Genomic DNA, 22,063 nt, shown 5'->3' on the forward strand with positions numbered 1-22,063 from the left:
AAGGGCAGGAAGTAAATGCTACATGAATCATTTGCCCTTAATCAAAATAGTCACGGCCAGAAATGCTAGGAGTTGTTTTTCAAAGAGATTTCTCACTAAAATAAAGCATAGAGACATGGATGGATGTGGGAGTTTGCTTTGAATATTAAAAATGAATTAAATAGCATTTTTGGCTTGTGCTGCTCAGATACAGTGAAGAACCTTTTTAAGTCATAAGTTCACATTTTTGCCCCTTTTGTAAATCAGTTTTCATGGGATAAATTATCAGTTTCTGAATGTATCTGTCCTTTTTTTTTTCTTACCTTGATGCTATTCTTTGTGTTAAAGAATATCTAAAATATAAAATAAAAGAAGAGGCAGTTCTAAGTGTACACATATGCCTTGTTTCCACTGAGCGGATCGGTTCGGGACAGTTTGAATGGCCTAGAATGGTCCGGTCTATTCAGGTGAGCGTTTCCACTGCAAGTGGGACCACAAGGGGCCATACAGGGTTTAGAAAAAATGCCTCAGCATAGCACAGCAGAGGGTTTTCTGTCAGCCAATCAGTGGAATGTATCATAGCTCCGCCCTAACCGAACCGTTCCATTTTCTATGGCCCCACATCTGAAGCAGGACCCTGAATGTAGCAGTACGGTTCAGTTGTATGGGCCGCTTTCATAATGGAAACACCCAAAATAGAGTACCGTACCGAACCGAACCGATCCGCTCAGTGGAAACGAGGCATAAGAGTAATACATTAATCTGGCTAAGTAGGTCTAATCCAGATTCTTTCTGGTTCTGGTCTGTGCTGATCAGGTTCCCAGTGAGATGTTCAGAGTCTGGTTGGCTTGTATGTACATATGGTATAGTTGGTGGGCTGTGGCGCTCAAAACACTCTGTTCCACCCATTTTGGTTTCTTAGCTGTACTAGTCCATATTTTCAAAGACACTCAGTAGTTGCTCTGCACTATTGAAGTTTATCTTTAAAATACTGTTTACACTACAATTAACTCTGTACTGTTTGAGTGGATGGAAGAAATAGGTTATGAAGTGTGGTGTACAAGTGTTTTATTGTTTGATTGTATAAGGGGTGATCTTTTCCCTTTATACTATTGCTTGCTGTGAATCCAGATTCTTCTTTATATTTTATATTTTTCGTTTTAAGTTATCTTTTATTTTGTAATAAAATTCTAAAGAAGAAAGTACAATTCTCCCCATTCTTCTCCCTCATTGGTCACAATACCAAACAACTTTAGTCACATGGGGGGAGATTTACAAAAACCAGTGCACACAGAATCTGGTGCAGCTGTGCATAGTAACCAATCAGTTCCTAACTTCAACTTGTTTGATTAAGCTTTGACAATAAAATCTAGAAGCTGATTGGTTACTATACACAGCTGCACCAGATTCTGTGTGCACCAGCTTTAGTAAATGAAATCTCCCCTTGGTCTCTGACAAAGACCTTGGACACTGAGTGGATGGATGTGCCCAAACCTTGATCCCCTAAGACACTTAGGGCTAGTTTACACTTGCTTCAAAACAAGGTTTCGGACACACTTTGTTAAAGCTCTCTGAATGCCAGTCAAAGCCTGTTACTAAATGAAATGGTTAGCTTACAGTCCTGTTTACACCTTGTGTTTGCTTTGCTTCGATACTGCTTTCAAAATTATACCCCATGTAGCTTTAGTGGTGCTTGAAAGCGTCTTGAAAGCCCCCATAGAAGTCTCTGGCAAATCTCGCTTGAAACACCTAAAGATTTTGAGGGGCTTTAATTCAGTTTTAGCATCACTTTGTTTTGGAGAAATTTCAGGTATGTGATATCCACACAAATATAGGGCACCTGCCAAGCTTCAACAAAGCTTCAAAAGATCTTCACCGAAGCATCACTGACGCGCCACCGAAGCACACTCAAGCTTCACCGAAGCATCACTGACGCTTCATTGAAGCCCCACAGAAGCATCAAAAACACATCATAAAAGCATGTTGAAGCATTAGGCGCTTTAATGTGTATTGAAGCCAAAGTAAGTGTAAATGAGCCCTTAGAGAATAAGATTATGTGACCAAAAAAATATGGCCACTGGTGTGCGTGTATATGTAGGCATGTCTAAATTAATGCTACTGAATTAAGTGAAGAGTTGAAAAGAGACAGAGGAGAACATGTGAAAAGTAGCCTAGAGCCCTTCCATCTGGCTAACAGTAAGAATAAGAAATATTAATCTGCAGTATTCTATATTTACCCGCGCCCTCCAAAAAACAGAAAAAAAAAAACATTTTTACAATGTTTTTAGTCTTAACCAGTCTGGATACAAGTGGCACATTATCATTTGCTTTGGTAACATGGTAGTTTTGGCCACTATTACAAAGGTATCAAGAAGTCAGATTCAAAAAGTTATATGACATGAACTGAAAAAAAAATACCTGAAAAAAAAATGAGACTAGAAAACTTAAATTACCGGTAATTAAAAACTAACCCTTAACCAAAAGCTTCACCTATGCCTAAAAAATTTACCTGTATTATAAGTTTAGTCCTTAAACTTGACCTCATTTAGCAGAAATCAATTAACATAAATAAAAATAACCCTTAACTCAGCCTCTAAAACGTATCCTAATCTGCATACGGAGCCATTATCCTAATGGCCCATACACACAATCAGAAAATTGTACGAAAAATACCGCTTTTAACGTGATCGTACGATCTGATCATTAGTACACAACTTTCGAGAGCCGATCATGACAGTTCATCCGATATCACCTGATAGGACAAGCACGAAAATTTTTCGTTAAATCCGTACAGTTGTTGTTCGAAAATACAATACAAATACACTACAATACATGACATCACTTCAGAATTTTTATTCTGTCGTATGAGAATTTTTGTAACTTTAGTAAACTCTTCGTTTTCTATATGAGATTAGCATGCAAAAAAAAAAAAACGCATGATCATTCGTCCGATAATCTCATCGTGTGTACCAGACATAAGCCTCTCACTAAAGCTATACATATCTTAGCCTAACCTCTAAACCTCAACTTACCTCCAAACATTAGCCAAGCCCTAAACCTTATCTTAACCTAACCTCTAAAGCTACCAAGATAAAGAAGGAAACTCATTAATACAAAGCTAAGCAAGGCAAAACGTCACAACAGGATATAGCAACTTTACAGGAAGACTTACTTAGAGAAGAGTGGTGGGCAGCTATATGGCTTATGTGGTTTAATATTGAAAAATGTAAAGTAATGTAGTTGGGAGCTAATAATATGAATGCAGGTTACACACTGGGGGGAGAACCTCTAGGGGAAACAAGGATGGAAAAGGACCTGGTAGATAAAAGACTCATCAATAGCATGCAAAGCCAAGCTGTAACAAGCAAGGCCAGCAGACTTTTAGCCTGCATTAAAAATGGTATTTACTAAAGAGATAAAACTATAATTCTACCACTTTACAACACTCTGGCTCAGACACGTTTTGAATATGCTGTCCAGTTCTGGTCACCAATGCTCAGTAAGGATGTGCTTAAAATGGAGAGAGTCCAGGGAAGGGCAATACAGCTTGTAAGGGGCTGGGGGACTTTAGTTATGAGGAAAGCCTACAAACATTAAACTTATTCTTCCTGAAGAAGAGACAATTAAGAGGGGATATGATTGCAATATACAAATCTTTGAATGGTGACTCTAGTATTAAGAGAAAACTAACCTAAGGTCTTGAAAGAAGGCTTACGGCCACACAATGAAGCTGGACAAGAAGTGGTTTAATCCCAAACTGTGAGAGGGGTTCTTACTTAGAGTGGTAAGGATGTGGAAGGATGTGGACTCGATTCCACAGTTGGTGGTGTCCACGGGGAGTGTAGATAATTTCAAAAAAGTTTTAGATGTGTTTCTTAGCAAGCACAATGTACAGGGATATGGAAAATAGTAGTCACACACACTCAAATCATTATTTTTTATTATTATTATTATACAGTTATTATATAGCACTGACAGTTTACGCAGCGATTTACAACAGAAGGGCAAACAGTACAATTACAATACAGTTTAATACAGTAGCTTCTTAGAGCTTGCAATCTAAGAGGGAGGGTCAAAAGATACAAAAGGTAATAACTGTGGGGGATGGGCTGATGGAGAAAATAAATACAGTACAGTTTTTAGGTGGGGGCCGGGTAGGCCCCTCTGGAGAAATTCGTTTTCAGGTATCGTCTGAAAGTGGACAGAGTAAGAGATAGTCTGACAGATAGGGGTAGGGAGTTCCAGAGGATGGGAGAGGCTCTGGAGAAGTCCTGGAGATGAGCATGGGATGAGGTGACAAGGGAGCTAGAGAGCAGGAGGTCCTGAGAGTAACAAAGATCATCATTTTCCTGTCATGCTGATAAAACAATGCCTAAAGCTTTGCGTCTAAAAAGCTACATCTAACATGCATGAGCCTTAGTGCCAATAATTCTGACTTGATGTCACATTGAGTTGGAAGGCTTCATTTTTATTTTTGCTACAAAAAACCTAACCTCTGTAATGCCATAAAAACAGATTTCACTGAAAATCACTGAGGTCTCATTAAACAGGCCCTTAAAATATTTATTGAGTTTATTATGTTGGATTCTGTTGTATTGAGCGTTTACATGATCTTCATGATGTCATCAAATATAATTATAACCTAATTGCACCATCTCATAAACCCTTTATGTACGCGCTGTCAGCATTCAGTATTTGTGATTACATTGTTTACTCTTAGCTATTTTCCTTCTTTCCTGCGCTTATTTGGGTTGGCACAGAAAATTGTCGTGATTCATATCTTCACAGCAGTTAAATATGCAATGTACCATACTCATCATGGCTAAGAAAGATGTTTCAAATAATCAGCCTCCCAGCTGTCACACTTCCAGCATTTCCCTCTCTCTAGCCATTGTCTGCAAACTGTGCTTTGGCTTTAGATGACGCGTTTTGAGCCTAATAAACAAAGAGATCTTTTCCCAATTAAGACTCTGTGAAATAAAATAACTTTCAAAGATTTCACAAGCCTTTGTTGTAAGCGAGAAAAAATAAAAAATAAAACACAAATTTGATCCTTTTTTTTATTTTGTTGTTGTTCTTTAGAGACTTTGTTGTGTTTTGAATAAATCTCCTTGAATCAGAGCCCCTACTGATTGTTCGTATTTGATGTGAGCGTATCTTTCCTTTCTTTGTACAAACTGTCTCCGACGTGATGGAATCTTCCCTCCTCTATTCTATCCCGCACATTGCATGACTTTTAAATAGTGCGCTCAATAGGGAGAGCGATTTAATGTACCTGCTACTTTACCTCAATGCCTAAAATAACAAAGGCTTTAATGACCAGGTTGTGGGAAAGGAAAGGAATTCTCAACGTAATTTTATATTTTAATATAGTATAAAGCATATCTGGAAAATAGTATCTAACTATATAGCCCTTTTATTTGTTATATAGTTAAAAAGGGGATGGGAGGCCCTGCTTGTAATGAAAGGTTACAAAAATCAATCTCTTTCATTTGGACAAAAGAAGAATTAGATGTAATCTAATTTTTGGGAATTTTCCATAATTTTATATTTCAGCTGCTATATGAAATACGTTTAAACTCAGGACTTTCAAAAGCTATGCCAACCATAATTTCTTCATCTCATAAAATTAAATTACCTTTGTAGCAATAGTTGTTGAGTTTATAAATAAATGATACAAGATCCACCTAGAAACATTTATTGCTCTTGGGGTATTGGCCTTCAAAGGTATATAATGAAAGGAGGAAGCCAAGCTCTTAAGGGTCCACTGAAAAAATAAAGGGAGAGGCAAAAAGAGCCTTTATAGTGTAGTACATGGTGGATGGTATTAGTAGGAGGTGTAAAAGGTAAGAGTAGACAAGAAAAAAAGCAACTTACATTGGGCAAGGTTGTGAATGATCAAGTGGTTTGGTAGATGTAACCTTCCAAGTTCCATGTATGGAGAATATCTCTGCCTCCACCCAGGACAAAGGTTAGGTCGCCCTTGGTCTTATGCATAAATCCTTGATTTGGTGTGTTGAATATTATTCACAAAGTTACATAGTTACATGGTTAGTCAGAAAAAAGACACAAGTCCATCCATAACCATAAAAAATAAATAAATAAAACAAATACAAATGACATGTTTAGGGGAGGCACATGGGGGTACAGGGACAAAAGTAGGGGGCAACTATAAAATGCAAATATACATATATATATATATATATATATATATATATATATATATATATATATATATATATATATATATATATATATATTTATATATATATATCCTGAGGCCCTTTACTACTATCCCACTATGGCCCTTTCACATGTTCTGCAGTGAGCTCCATTCCTACTGTATTGGGTCCCCCAGGGTGGCAGGAAACAAGACATATATGTCACCAGCATACCAAGAAAATATAAGGGTCTAAGGCAGTGGGAGAACTATCAGGGTGCAAAGGTTGTCTTGCCACCAGGCCCTGGTGTTCTGCCACTGTGGGGTTCCCCAGCCTCCTCTTGCTGTCCTGCCCCTGCTATTGACAGCACTGGTCTGGCATCTCTTGGAATTTACAGGCTGGTTCTCCTGTCCTAAGGATGGGAGAAATCAGTCTGTTTTTTCAGTAACTGAGAGTCCTGGTGGAATCCTTCCTGCAACTCGCTCTTCTCCCTGCCAATGAGGATGCAGGGGAAGGAGCAGATCAGGCAGCTGTGGTTGTGTGAGCACTCGCATTATGCAGTGTCAGCGAGCAGAGGGAGGGGGGAGGAATCACCTGCAGGAGCTGGCTGGGGACGTTCTCCCTCTCAATAGAGACTGTGTTACTCCAGCGGCGGCCCAATAAAGATGCGGCTCATCCACTACGAATGCAAACAAAAAGACATTTTTTAGTTGGGGGGGAACATGGTGGGGCACAGCATAATGTTGGGGGAGGTCAGGGCCCCCTCTGCCCCCCCCCCCCCAGTGATGCCATTGTCTATACCAACAGTTGATCCAGAGGAAGGCAAAAAACACCAGCAGAGCATGCTCCAATTTGCTATAGCAGGGGAAAAAAATCCTTCCTGATCCCCCAAGAGGCAATCTGATTTTCCCTGGATCAACTTTACCTATAAATGTTAGTACCCAGTTATATTATGTACATTTAGGAAAGTATCCAGGCCTTTCTTAAAGCAATCTACTGAGCTGGCCAGAACCACCTCTGGCGGGAGTCTATTCCACAATTTCACAGCTATGAGGGCCAGTATCCTTTCTAAGCACACAGCCTTTAGCAGTCCCGTGGAAAAAGATATCACTCTTGACCCAAAGCTTTTAGAAAAAGTCAATGTTTTTCTAAAGCACTGTTTAGCACTGTTCTAATATGTGAATTTTTTTGTTAAAGTCATTAATTTTGGCAACACATTTTCCAAACGCGTTGATAAAACTTACATTACCATAATGCACTGCAACAAACCAGTGAGTTTAGTTGGGGCTACTGAGAGTTATGTTTGAATGATAACAACTGTCAGGAAGAACTATATTACAGTTTACTGTAAAGACAAAGTCCAAGCAAAAACAGCTCAATGTAATCAAGCAAAAAGAGCTCAATTCACATATTTGCTCAAATATTGGTGGAGTTAGCGCATCTACATTTTTTTTTTTTTTGAAGATTATTTTTATTCATATTTAAAGAGTTTAAAACATACAAAACAGAGCCTACCCATACCCACGAACCATAACAATAAAAAACAGTGAAAAAATAAAACAAAAAGTACGCTCAGACCACAAAAGACTCAAGACTCAGGGTGGCGATATTATAAAATGAGAGATGGCATTACCCTAAAAATCAGCACCAAACTAGGTTAAGGGATGTACAAATAGGCATATCACCACTATGACAGCAAACTCACAGGAAATTGACTATCATCAGTCGAGCGTAGCAGAGTCACTGTTCCTATATGGGGAATCTATCCACATATCCCAAACTTTATGAAACTTTTTAGCACAGCCACAAGCTAAATAGGTTGCTTTGTACAATGATAAGGCTGAATTGACCAGATACTTCCAAAAATTCAAAACAATTGCTTTACGTGCATAAAAGAGTAAAAGACCCAAGAGGGTCCTAGGAGCCCTACGAGGAGCTAGGGAGTCCACCAGACCCAACAGACAGACATTTATTGTCAATGGCACCTGAATAGTAGTGACTGAGAGGATGACAGAAGTTACAGCAGTCCAGAATGTCTGGACCGATGAACATAGCCAGAAAATATTTATGAAGTCTGCTAAATCTGATAAACACTTCCAGCAGGTAGCAGGGACTGATGGATATATATGTAATCGCACGGGAGTAAGGTCAATGAGGTGTTGAATCTTAAATTGGATAAGTCTATCCCTAGTAGACACCAACTGGGAAAAGGAGCATTCCCACAATTCCTCCCAATCTTCTTTATCCAGCTCAGGGAGGTCAGAGAGCCACTTTGCTTTAAGGGACTCAAGCCCAACATGAATGGAGGGAAGTAACTCCTTGTAAATGTGGCTAGGTACTTAGTCATGGACTTGTCCCTAAGTAGATTTTCAAGGGCCGAGGTATGTATATAGAGCAACCAGCTGGTGCACATTTATTCTGTTAATAGGTCGCTCTTGATGTCTTTAGGAACCTGGTTCTAGGTCCTCATGGAGGGAACATCAGGAAGGTGATCGACTGGTTTATAAAGGAGGAAAAAAAACACCGACTGACATTTTTAATTCTTACATGAAGTTTATTGACTACGTAGCACCAAAGACGCGTTTCAAAGCTAAAATATGCCACTTCCTCAGTTTAGCAGTGTTTTGCCCTTGCTGGTTTCTATTTGTTCAGGGATGTGTGTGAACAATCTGACTGTATAATCTCGTTTAGATTTACCAAAATAATGTAAATCAAGGATCTACCATTCAATTTTTGCTTAGTCAGGTAAATGCTAAAGCTAAACTCAAACATAGCTAACTACACAGATGAACAGCTAAAAGCACAGATGACCCACATACGAGTAGGTGCTGAAAAGTAACCTTACCCAGAAAAACTTTAGCTAGGAAGCTGTAACTGCCACACTATTTTACATATTCCCCCAAGAAGTCAATGCATTTACGACATCTGTCCTGCAGCTTCTTAAGTCCCTGCAAGTAAAATTCTTCCGACTGCTGGTATAACCACTAATTTGCAGCATTATTTGCCTCCGGAACACTACTAAATCGTTGTCCCTTTAGGTGTTTTTTGAGATTAGGGAACAGATGATAGTCAGAAGGGGCAACGTCAGGCGAATAGGGTGGATTGGGCATCTCTTAAAAGCTTAAGGAGGTCAGTTTTACACTTGTCTCACCAGCAGTGTGTGACGAGGCTTTGTCATGCAACAGGATGACACCTTTGGAGAGCTTTCATCAAAGTTTTTCCTTGATATTTTGCCTCAACTTTGTCAATAAAGCACAGTAATATGTTGCATTGATGGTTGAACCCTTTTGGAGGTAGTCCACCAGCAGAACTCCCTTCTTATCCCAAAAAACTGTTGCCATTTGCTTTTGCACTGACCTTTGCACATGGAACTTCTTTGGCCTGGGGGAAGTACTGTGCCTCCATTCCTTAGACTGTTCCTCTGCCTCAGGATCATAACAGTAGATCCATGTCTCATCACCAGTTACCAGTTTGTTCAGGAAATCTGAAAAATTTCTTGCAAGATGTTTCAAAACAGCCACTGATGTCTCCACACGTTCCCCCTTTGTTCGGTTGTCAAAAATGTTGGGATCCACTTTGCTGCAAGCTTTCTCATTTTCAAGTCGTTGTGGATCATGGCACCAACTCTCTCACGTGATATTCCCAGATATGTAGCAATACTTTGGGCTGATATTCAGCGGTCCTCCATGATTATGTCAGGAATGGCTTTCACATTTGCAGGCACAGAGACAGAAACAGGCCTTCCACTGGGTTTCTCATTTTCAACATCGAAATGGCCAATTTTAAAATTGATAACCCAATGTTTAACTGTTGCATATGGAGGGCCACTGTCACCCAAAGTTTGTGACATTTCATCATGGATCTGCTTTGCACCTTTCCCTTGGAGAAACAGGAACTTGATTATGGTCCTATGCTCTTCCACATTGATTTTTTCTGGAGGTGCTGCCATGTTAATTTTGGACCTAAAAAACAAAGATATGTTAAAATCATAGGTAGTTGATTTTTTTTCACCATTGAATATAGACACATTGACCAGTACACCCTGCAATTTACAGCTTCCTAGCTCAATTTTTTTCTGGGTAAGGCTTAATACTTATCAGCACCCCCTCGTATGTGGGAGCTGAATTATCTGCCAAAGGATTTGTGCAGTCCTGTCTGGCAGGGCAAGAAATCAGATTTTTTTCTGCTATTGTTCAGTAACACTTAGAACCCATTTACATCTATGCATCATTATTTCAGCTCTGTTTTCTTTGCGGCTTTTAATGGACACTGTAATGCAATATTATGCACTATTCCACACATCTCACAACTCTTTTGAATGGAAACAAAATATTGTACAGGTCATATTTTAAAACTTGGACTGCAAAATAGCACAGAGATATGAAAACCATGTATTGGTGACATTAGGACTATGTGCACATACGTTATAGTGCGTTGCAACAGTACAGTATGGATAGGCCCTTACAGGTCTTGTCTATTCCACAGCCTGTGACTGGACAGTGAAAAGAGAAGCAGCAGACTGATTAGCTCACCTCTCTGTTACACAGCTCTCTCCTCCTCTTATCATGTTCCTTATCAGCACATGAGCACTGCGCCACAACTGATTGGCTCCGTGTTCTCCCTCCCCTAGTCTGAGCTCTACTGTACTGGGGATTGCAAGAGACTGATACCAAGTCAAATTCAAGCAATTGTGTGTCTTACAATCTGACTGTACAATCATTTTTATATTTATCAATAACTTTGTAGCACAAGGGCCTGCCTAACTAATTACAAATTGAATGGATAGTAGGTCCTCCTATCGTATAGTTTTGCCAAATACAAAGCAAATTGTGCAAATATTGTACAAATTGTAAAGTGTATGGGGAATTTAAAGGTGACCGTACAATCGGCTAGTAATCTGGGTGGTCAACTTTAGCGTTCCCATTGTCAAGATTCAATTGCAATGCAATTTAAACTTCTAAGGATGCAGATAAAAACAATTAAAAAAAGTATATTTAAAAAGATAAATAATTACAAAGATTTTAACCACATATTAGTTGAGGCAAGGATGCCATTCTGAGTTTAAAAAGCTGCCTATGTTAAGACTCTACAGGGGAAGATTTACTAAAACTTGAGTGTGCAAAATCTGGTGCAGCTGTGCATAAAAACCAGTCAGGGTCCAATCCAGGTTTTATTGTCAAAGCTGAAGTTAGAAGTTGATTGGCTACCGTGCACAGCTGCACCAGATTCTGAGTGCCCCAGTTTTATTAAATTGCCCCTATAGGTTTGATTTACTAAAGGCAGATATACTGTTCAATTTGCAAGGTAAGTTGCACTTTTTAAGAGAATTTTCCCTAGCCTAATAAATGAGGTCTGCCGACTTCCATCATCCACTCATATTTAAAAAAAAAATACTATTTTTTTTTCTTCTCCTTGCACATGATTGGGTATGCTTTGCAAAGTGAAATTCACCACATTCACTTAGCCCTAGAGAAAATTCCCTTGCAAAATGCAACTTCCTTTGCAAAGTGAATGACCTATTTTCCTTTAGTAAATCAATCCTTTTGAGTTTCTATACAAGCTTTTGGGAGAGGTTGTCAGACACTTACAGGAGCAATAGGGTAGGGATTCTGTTCCAGTGTATGTTCCAGTGATTAAGACAGTTGCCATAGTCCTAAGGAATATACATTGACATTTTTTGGAAGATGTATAAATGTCTTGGTGCCATTTATAATGGAAATATAATTTTTAATAATATTAAATTCCATAGTGGATTTTATAGCCAGTGTACATATCAATGTTACAAGACACAGGAATTTTCCTTTAAATACTAATATTTTCTTCTCTGAACTTTTGCTATGCATATAAAATAGACCCTTATAACCTCTTGCAGGAGTGATGTAAAAAATGGTAGTTAAAACTACCACATTAACATTCAAAATGGTTTTCAGCCTTCCATTGTAAAAGCAAAAGTTAATATATTTTACTTAAAATATCATCTTGCTTCTCTCTATGCGTTATTGATTTCCCCCAGCTTGAATCAGCAAAGTCTTCTATGGCCTTCACACTAAATAAAGCCTTTGGCCAGAATGTTTATGAGTACTTTTAACTGGATATATAAAGACAATTCATAAGCACATGTAGCTATCTTTACAATGCAGTAAACACATTATTGAGAGTGCACGAGGCCTATAAATACCTCTCGGTTCTTATTGGATTCTGCGGCCAAAAGTAATGACCTGAATATTTTAGGGTGATGTGGGTCAACTTTGAAATACAAAAGTAAAGCATGATCACAATATTTTAGAGGTTAGAACCTAGCATAGTACATAAAACATTGGCAAAAGGTGGATATAACAGGGTTTTAAAGGTTTATTATAGTTTCAGCAAAAAGTGGAAAGCCCTCAAAGTGTATGCAAAGTCATACCACAGAATATACATCAGTTCCAACCTTACACTTTCACTAAACATGTCTCGTACTTGAAAATCCTAAACATAAAGGGGTTTATTTATTAAAGACAAAAAGACTGGCAAGAGCAGCTGCCCCATAGCTTAGTAAAGCTCTGTTGACTTCCATCCTCCAATCATGTACATGCAAAAATGCAGTTTTTTTAAACTTTCCTTGCAGGTGATTGGGTATTCTTTGCAAAGCGAAGCTTTACCTCATTTACTATGTCCTTGAGAAACTGCACTTTGCGAAGTTCACAGTCTATTTGCCTTTATTAAATCAACCCCAAACTCTGTGGACTGGGGATGACGACTCAAAATGATTCCACTGTCACTCAGACTGTGAAGGGCTGTGCCAGTGTATATATCAAGGTTGGATTACTGCATGTCTAAATGAAGGACCCCAGGCCCAGTATTCATCGGTACGGCTGCCCTGTAGCTCCCCAATGGGAAGAAAAGATGCAAACTGACCATGCAAGGATAGATCTAATTCCATGTAATAAAAATCCTAATCCCTCTCTGTTCTAAACAGAAAAATGTATTTTCGTCCATCCACCACATTCCCATCCATTCACTTTAAAAAAAAAAAAAAACTTTTTCCTAAACCCTTTGAATTTACCTAAATTTGTTGTCACTTGACCCTCCATGGTGCCTCCTTGGGAGTGAAGATTGATGATGTAGTAAGGCCCACTGCTGACCCACCTTGTTTCTGTCCCTTGTTTTAAAAAAACTGAGGGGGGTGGGGTAATTGTACAGGGAAGGCTTCCCTGGCTAAAGTTTAGCTTTAACCAGAACTTTACCATCCAAAACCTTGATTTAAAAAAAAAAAAAAACGAAACTGGAACTGCTCTCATAATGCCTGCTTTGTAACGGTGAATCACTGTTTGTTCATTCATCATCACTAGTTGAGTCTCAGAAAAAGGAAATCAACCTATATTTATGATATTCAGGCTATGAAAAATAAGACTAAAAGTCTGCACTGTTCATTAGAGATTTAGCTTCCCCCCTGGGAATGCAGTATGAAGTATATCAAGAGGTATACGGCTTTTCATTGTGATTGGGGGTTTGTGCTACTTTTAACCATAAAATGCAAAAATTAAGTGCTGCCGCTAGAAGAATAGAACACTTTTACATGTTCCTAACTTTTTTGACAGCCCTGTTCCTACAATCTCATGGAGGAAAGTGAATGGCTTTATTCCGAATAAAGCGCGGTTAAGAAAATCGCAGGCGGTTCTGGAGATCCCAAATGTTCAGCTGGAGGATGCTGGGACGTATGAATGCAAAGCTGAAAACACCAGGGGGAAAAACGCCTTCCGAGGGCAACTGCAAGTTTATAGTAAGCGCTGATTTCTAGAAATGTAATGTTTTCATTGTGATGATTTACAAAATGTTACAGAATATCTATATAGAGTGTTAGTAGAAGACTTAAAGTATATATAAACCCAAAATCTATTTTTCAGTATGTTTTTAACATGCCTCACACTTTACAGTTATCTTTTTTATTTTTATTTTTTTTTATTTACTGAAAAGTTTATTTCTGAAGATCCTGCCAAAGATATCATGTGCTGTTTCAAGCTGATAATCCTAAACTGCTAAATTGCAATCAGCAAAAGTGTTGTCAGCCTGCTATGTGCACTCTCTCAGTTGGCCATGAGGCTGTCTTTCAGGTCTGCAGGAGGTAACTGAAGGAGTACACTCAGCAAGCTGGCAACACTGTAGCTAAGTGCAAGGCATAAACTTAGCGTTGTCAGCTTACTTAGTGCAATTTGCTGTTGGGCTGATTATCAGATCTGCACATGCCTCCTGCAGACCTCAAAGGCAGCCCAATGGCCAACAGAGGAGAGGGAGTGCATAAGGCAGACTGATAATGATTTTGTCGATTCAAGTCAGCAGCTTGAGACAGGAAGTTCTATTATTGTCAGGATCTTTAAACTTCCCATACATGGATTGAAATTCAGGTGGTTCAGCAGTGACCGGACAAATTTCAATACATTTAAGGGCACTGTGGTTGTACAGAAGTCGAGCTATCAATTGACTTCAGTACAAACATCCTGTTGTAAATTTTCCTTTCGCTCAGTGCTTCAGGCTATAGCTGGCAGTACTTATCTATGTATCCTGACAGCGGGGAAGTCTCTCCGCTGTCAGAATACAATGACACACAGCTGGGTGGATTCCCTCATCCATCTTGAATGTGTGGATGGGGGAATTGGGTCAATTTCTTCCATTAAACCTGCTGATTAAACTAAGAAAACTGACTAATCTATGGTCTGCCTAAGATAAAAAACTTTGCAAAATATTTACAAATAACAATCTTCTTAAGGAAACTGTATATGGTGATACATTATGCCAAACATACTGAATAGCAGAAAATGGGTTTCCAGTAAAATCTTATATAGGCTTTAACATGATAATGTAATTTCAAAAGCCATTTTCAATATCTTTAAATTTACAGCATTCTTTGAAAATATATCTTGTGATCTTGCTATGACATTCCTTGTTCAGGCACTTTTTGTTATAGGGTGACAACGTTCTTCCCCTGGAAAAGTTTTTAAGTTCTGATAATGTGGAGAACTCTAGGTTAAAGCTGAACTTCAAGAAAACCTAAAAATTCTCATTGATTGCATATGTCTAGGTGACTTGGTAAAGCGCTTTTACCTACCTGATCCTTCGCTCCTCTTCACTGCAGCATCTTCTCTTCTACAGTCTAATGTCCATTGATGTCCTCCATAGCATTGCATTGGATGGGAGGACGCTGAGAGACAGTCCACCACTGAAACATGGGGGAGTGCTGTCTGCCAGAGGAGTGAAGGATTAGGTGAGTTAAACTGCTTTTCCATCCCTTGGACAGAAAGGAACAGTCAACCCTTGCAATGCACGTGCAGCCCCACAGCAATGGAGGGTTTTTAGGTTTGCTGGAGTTGGGCTTCAAGTAATGTTGTCCCTAACCAAGTTTGCTCTTTACCCATTATGATACATTGTGAAAACGGGGAACAATCAGCACAAAAAAATCAAGGAGCATAGAAAAGTGCAAGCTGAACACTATAGGTGATCACATAAACCTATACTAAATCTATACAACAATGGTTAGTGCAGCGCAATAATTAAAGGAAAAAGTCCAATCCACGTGGGTAGAAATTCCTACATCCAGACAGATGATAGGCAACATCCCTCGTGAAGGAAAGTGAAATCTTTTCTTCCACCAATAAATGAGTGACAATAACCTCCACCACACAAGCCGAAATATGCTTACCAGATAGGGTAGACCTCCTTGTTACACAAGGTCATATACACAATGATGAGGGCAGAAACAGTCAACACTTAGCACCGCATCCCATGAAATTTACATGACAAAGAGAGAAAGGGAAAAGGGGTTGAAAAAAACCCAGGACTTTTAAGGTGGTTATATTTTATAATAAATGGGGTAAATAAACATGTATGACTTATCCATAAAAAAAAATTTTTATTACAATTTATATAAATTACACAACATAGTTAAAAAATGTATGTATCTCAATATCGACATCCAATGGTAAGCAGACGATCAAAAAAAATACCACTCAAAAGAATATCACTCTACATGTTTCGCTCATTGGGAGCATCTTCAGGAGTTTTGGTATAAATTAAGGAGTACTAAAAATAATAAGAGAAGGAACATGGATGAGATATCATATTACATAAATAAGATTTACAATTAAACAACATGAAGATATATTTATATGGATAGCATGTCACACATGAACTTAAAACAAACAGAAAAAATCAAAAAAATCAAACAACACACCAATCAATCAAAATTTTATAATCTTACCAGGCTGCCAAGGATTAAATGTGAATTATATTAGATAAAAATATTTCTGATGAATAGCATCATCAGAAATACACGGGCACCATGTAGGTCTCTCAGATAAGAGCATCCGTCCAAATTGGCCACAGAAGGACATAGAATTGGTATATCCTTAATGAAATGGACAAGAAAAATATATAAGGGATGGAATAAACAATTCATGTAAAAAAGGGGACATAAAGTCTGAACACCATCTTTACATAAAGGTTACCTTCAGTAGAATCAAAAAACTTTTTGCTAGAGGTAAAAAAATCCTCATTGCAAAGATGAAAAACGGTATTAAATCAATGTGTCAAAAAAGTCCATACCCAGCAATCAGGTGATCATAGGTAGCATGACTAATATCCAAAGGTGTGGATTTATAGAGGTGCAGCTAAAAAGCAAAACACAACAAAAATTGCCAGTCAAATGAAGTTCATGTGTGTAGCCCATTTAGAAGTCAAACAGAGCCACAAATGGGACACTTACCAATAGTGAAGATTCAGACAGGCATAGGGTGGGAGAGATATAACCTCTCCTTTAGACAGACAGCCTACGACAGAGGATGGCGGTGCCACACTGCATTCTTATAGTCCTTCCATCCCGGCGGCGTCTGACGTCACCGCCGCAATGCCGACGTATGATGAGGAAGCCCTGAGGGGCATGTGGACAAAAGGAGGGCAAAGGCAATCGTAGCATGATACTGGCTGCGTCAGAATCTACAATGCGCATGCGCCGAAGAATGGATCAAGCAGAGCACGTCATGAAGACGGCAGAAGCCAAAAGCGCCATCTTGAAAAGGGGAAAAAGACTGGGCAAAAAGAAAAAAAAATTTTTCAAGACGAGGCCGACGGCGCCATCTTGAAAAAGGGAAAAAGAAATGGATAATAATACTAATCATTACAAATATGACACAAAAAGATATCAATGTATTTAGATTGTCCATAACATAGCCATGCCAGGGACTAAAACCTCTAAGGCCCCCAAGAAAAGGGCGATTGATTATTCGCTCCTTCCCTTAGGTGCCCCTGGTGTCCGTGTAAGCCAAAACTTTGGGACGGAGAAGCAGATAAATGAGGGCCCAAATGGTGCTTGATTTATACTGTCAATTGGCAATAATTGTTTAGATTAATTTAGAATAAATTAAACTAAATTAAAGGCAGCCTGTAAGAAAGTGGTGTCAAATACATCGGGAGAAGCACATAATATACAAATATACAAAACATTTTTTTAAACAATATTCAAAAATATATGTTTGAAAATGAAAAGCAAGAAGAAAAAGGAAACAAAAAAGGGAAGAGATGTAAAGTTAAATTTAATAATTTATTGTATAGTATGGTATTTAAAGAAAAGGTTTAAAACTAAACACGTCATTGAGGCTAGGATACTATAAAGCTGATAATTCATGTATCCAATGTGCCTCTTTTTGTAGAAGTAACTTGTCATAATCACCTCCTCTAGCACCAGGGGGGATATGCTCTAGGGCAAAAAAATGCATTTTACTACTGTCAAAATTATGATATAAGCCAATGTGCTGACTTATTGGGGTTTCCATTCTTTTTTTATGTATCAGGGAAACATGGTCCCTTATTCGACAAAAGAAAGGTCGTTTTGTTTTGCCAATGTAAAACATTTGACATTCACACTGCATGATATATACAATGCCTATTGATTGGCATGTTACTGAAAAGTTGGGTTTAAATAAACGGCCATTGGGGAGCAAGATACTACGTGCTGTGTAAATAAACCTACAAAAATTGCATTTATGACAGGGTTTGCTGCCCTTATTAGATTCACCAGGGACTTTGGTTTGAATATCATAATGACTATGTACCAGAGTATCCCTGAGGGATCGAGATCACCTGAATGTGATCTCGGGGTAAGGTTTCAAATGTTTGGAGACTTTTTGGTCTCCCATCAACAGGTACCAGTACTTGCTCATAATATCTCGCACCTGTTGATGCTGACCCGAGAATCTGGTGATGAGTCGAACACCTGAATTAGCCTTTTTGGGTTTGTGATCATGTATGAGAGAGGCTCTATTTTCTACATTATCCAACTGGACAGCGTCTACAGGATACCTTTAGTTACTCTGCACAGAGGAACAAACAGTGATTTCTGCAGAATAACTAAAGTTATCCTGTTGAGAAGAGATGCTGTCCAGTTGGACAACGTAGAAAAATAAGGACCATACCCTGAGACTTATTTTGCCGGACCTCACCGTTGAATTGGAGCCCTATCCTGCCGGATCGAGGATCTTTCAAGCCCTGTTGGAATTTATCATCATCTTTGTGGGGATAAACGTGTATATGACTTTCTGTAACATGGAGGTCTAGCCTATCTGGTAAGCGTATTTCGGCTTATGTGGTGGAGGTTATTGTCACTCATTTATTGGTGGAAGAAAAGATTTCACTTTCCTTCACGAGGGATGTTGCCTACCATCTGTCTGGATGTAGGAATTTCTACCCATGTGCATTGGACTTTTTCCTTTAATTATTGCTCTGCACTAACCATTGTTGCATACATTATGATACATTGGGTGAAGATGTGAAGAAGGGGGTTCTGTTACCTCCAAAATGTGATAGCTGTCAACTAATGATATCAGACCATCATTTTCAACTAACCACCTCCTCAATTTATCTTATTTGGCACTTCTTTCATTTATACTTCAAATTCTTAAATCTGTTTTCTTTATAGTACATCCCAGACAGAGAGCAGCTATAGTAATTACTATCTGGGTCATACGCCACCTATAGGTGAATGGACACTGGCACGACTAAAAGACAGGAAGTACCCTTCTATATAACCTCTCCTATACAGGACGTACCTCAGTTTTTTCGCCAGTGTCTGTAAGGAGGTGGTCACTGATGTGATACATATGCTCTTGGAGCATACTTGGAGGTCTGGACAGCTCTATTAAGAATCATGGACTTCAATCAGATCCATTTGAAAAAGCTGTCAGCCAAAATGGATGGTACCCGAGCCTCATTGGAACTAGAGAAGATTCCTTGAGGTTTGCCTGTAATGCAGCCTTACGGTGCTGGACCCTGCGTAATGGAACCCTGTGCAGTGTTTGTTCTGACCAAGGTGCTATACAGGTCCAGGGGAGTGGACCCCAGATTAAGGGGAACCCAGTCTCTGAAGGCCTTTTATGACAAAGCTCATCATGATTGGTGAAGATTGGACTCCTGTTATGTTCAGAGTCCTGCAGCAGGAATGGTAAGTCTGCATTTGTTTGCAGTTTTTCTATTTTTTTGAAAAAAAGAAAAAGAGTTCTGACTGTCTGTTCTCCCGCTGGCCACTGGGAGCAGTGTGCTATTTAATCATGATATGTACTCTTACTCATGTGGGCTGCTGTTTCTCCTCCAGCCACTAGAGGGCGTAGGCTCACTCAGTATGGCCTATTTTTATATAGGCAGTAAGGGAGGATATGCCATGTGGCAACAGGTTTAGTAGGCCTCTGGAGACATAGCAGCAGCCCATGGATACTAACAAAGTGAGAGTACTTACTATGGGAGAACTGTGTGACAGACAAGTCATGATTATTGCTGCATATTTACTGCTTATCCGGGGGACTGTACAACTGTAAGTTGATAAGCCCCTGCATGGTTAGCAGTTCACTTTAAAGTGTTGTTGACTGCTCTGTAGGCAGGTGCAGCGTAGTATACATGCTTGCAAACTTGTTGCTTAAATGCATGTTTAAATATACATGTTTGGAAAAACATGAGCATGGATGCATTTTAAGGAGTTGTATCTCCAGTATAGTGCATATGTGCTTGGCTAAATCCTGCAGGTCTAGTATGGGGCCAACTGCAGTTAAGCAGGTGCTTGCTTACAAACTAGCTGAAACGCACAGTTGCTGCAACGCCCGGTTTCTGAAACTCACGGTTTCTGGAACGCATGGTTGCTGAAGATACATGTTTTTACATATTCACATAAATATACATGGTTATACATGTTTGCATAAAGATACATGATCATGGTTGCACAAAGATGCATGTTTATTCATGTTAGCATAAATATACATGGTTATACATGATTGCATAAAGATACGTGATCGCATAAAGATATGTGATCGCATAAAGATGCATGTTTATACATGTTTGCTTGGATATACATGGTTATACATGATCACATAAAGATACATGATCACATAAAGGTACATGGTTGCATAAAGATACATGTTTAAACATGTTTGTCTAGCTATACATGGTTTTACATGGTTGCATAAAGATACAAGGCCACATAAAGATACTTGATTGCATTAAGATACAGTAAAACCTTGGTTTGAGTGTAACTTGGTTTGAGAGCGTTTTGCAAGTCAAGCAACATTTTTAACTAAATTTTGACTTGATGTCTTGATATACAAGTAGCGTTATGTCACAACTGAGTATAAAAGAGAAGAGAGAGGCACCTCTAAGTGTAGTAATATGGTTACATTTAATAGAGGTACAACATTTAGCAATTCACATGGTTGATGATTAAAACAGGCACATCTAAGTATGCAGGCATCCATTGTAAAGCTGTCCACATAAACCATCCTCCTCACCGCCATTGACGTCATCCCTTCCACTCTGCACTGCACAAATGGTTCAAGCCACACTTCAGATCACTCTACTGCATGGAAGTCTTTCCGGTCACGATTGCAGACTGACAGCGGTGAGAGGCAGCGGTGAGGAGGATGGTCTATGTAGACAGCTTTATCCCATATGCCTATATACTTAGATATGCCTCTTTTAATCATTAACCATGTGAGTTGCTAAATGTTGTACCTTCATTAAATGTAACCATATTGCTACACTTAGAGGTGCCTCTCTTCTCTTTTATACTCTGTAGCTCCTAATGGATTTTGCTTCTAATCCTCTTGTGGAGGCTTCCATTTGTGGATGGACATTTTATGGTTACACAACCTGGTCACATTGCTATAATCTTTTTATATGGACTATAAACTGAAGGACCTATGAATAAATGGTTGTGGAACAAATCATTTGAGTTTTCATTATTTCTTATGGGGAAATTCACTTTGATATACAAGTGCTTTGGATTACAAGCATGTTTCTGGAATGACATATGCTTGCAATCCAAGGTTTTACTGTACTTGATCGCATAAAGATACATGGTTGCATAAAGATGCATGTTTATACATGTTTGCTTAAATATACATGGTTATACATGATCGCATAAGGATACATGGTTGCATAAAGATACTTAATCACATAAAGATACATGATCACATAAGGATACATGGTTGCATAAAGATGCATGTTTATACATGTTTGCTAAAATATACATGGTTATACATGATCTCATAAGGATACATGGTTGAATAAAGATATTTGATTGCATAACAATACTTGATCGCATAAAGATACTTGATTGCATAAAGATACTTGATTGCATAAAGATACAGGATCGCATAAGGATACATGATCGCATAAAGATACATGGTTGCATACAGATGCATGTTTATACATGGCTGCATAGATACGTGTTGTGTAATGTTTAATAAACACGTTTCATAAACACATGCTTATTGCGAAAATGCTTATTTCCATGGGCACATGTTGCATGAATGCATGTGTACAGGGTGCGCCTTCATATTTTTCCTAAATGCATAGTTGCATAAGCACATGCTCCCATAAACGCATGCTTCCATAGATGCATATTGCTTAAA

General features: G+C 38.7%; 1 protein-coding gene across 3 annotated transcripts in view; it reads left to right on the forward strand.

The window, feature by feature from the left end:
- The window catches only part of CNTN5 (contactin 5), a 2,213,095-nt gene that overhangs the window by 1,744,361 nt on the left and 446,671 nt on the right, over window positions 1-22,063 (forward strand). For all 3 annotated transcript variants that reach the window (XM_073613049.1, XM_073613051.1, XM_073613050.1), the window contains one exon: window positions 13,721-13,902. In XM_073613049.1, coding sequence (XP_073469150.1) covers window positions 13,721-13,902 — 182 coding nt within the window. The remainder of the gene's footprint in view (window positions 1-13,720; window positions 13,903-22,063) is intronic.

Source organism: Aquarana catesbeiana, linkage group LG02 (genome assembly GCF_042186555.1).
Source record: "Aquarana catesbeiana isolate 2022-GZ linkage group LG02, ASM4218655v1, whole genome shotgun sequence".
Taxonomy (NCBI): domain Eukaryota; kingdom Metazoa; phylum Chordata; class Amphibia; order Anura; family Ranidae; genus Aquarana; species Aquarana catesbeiana.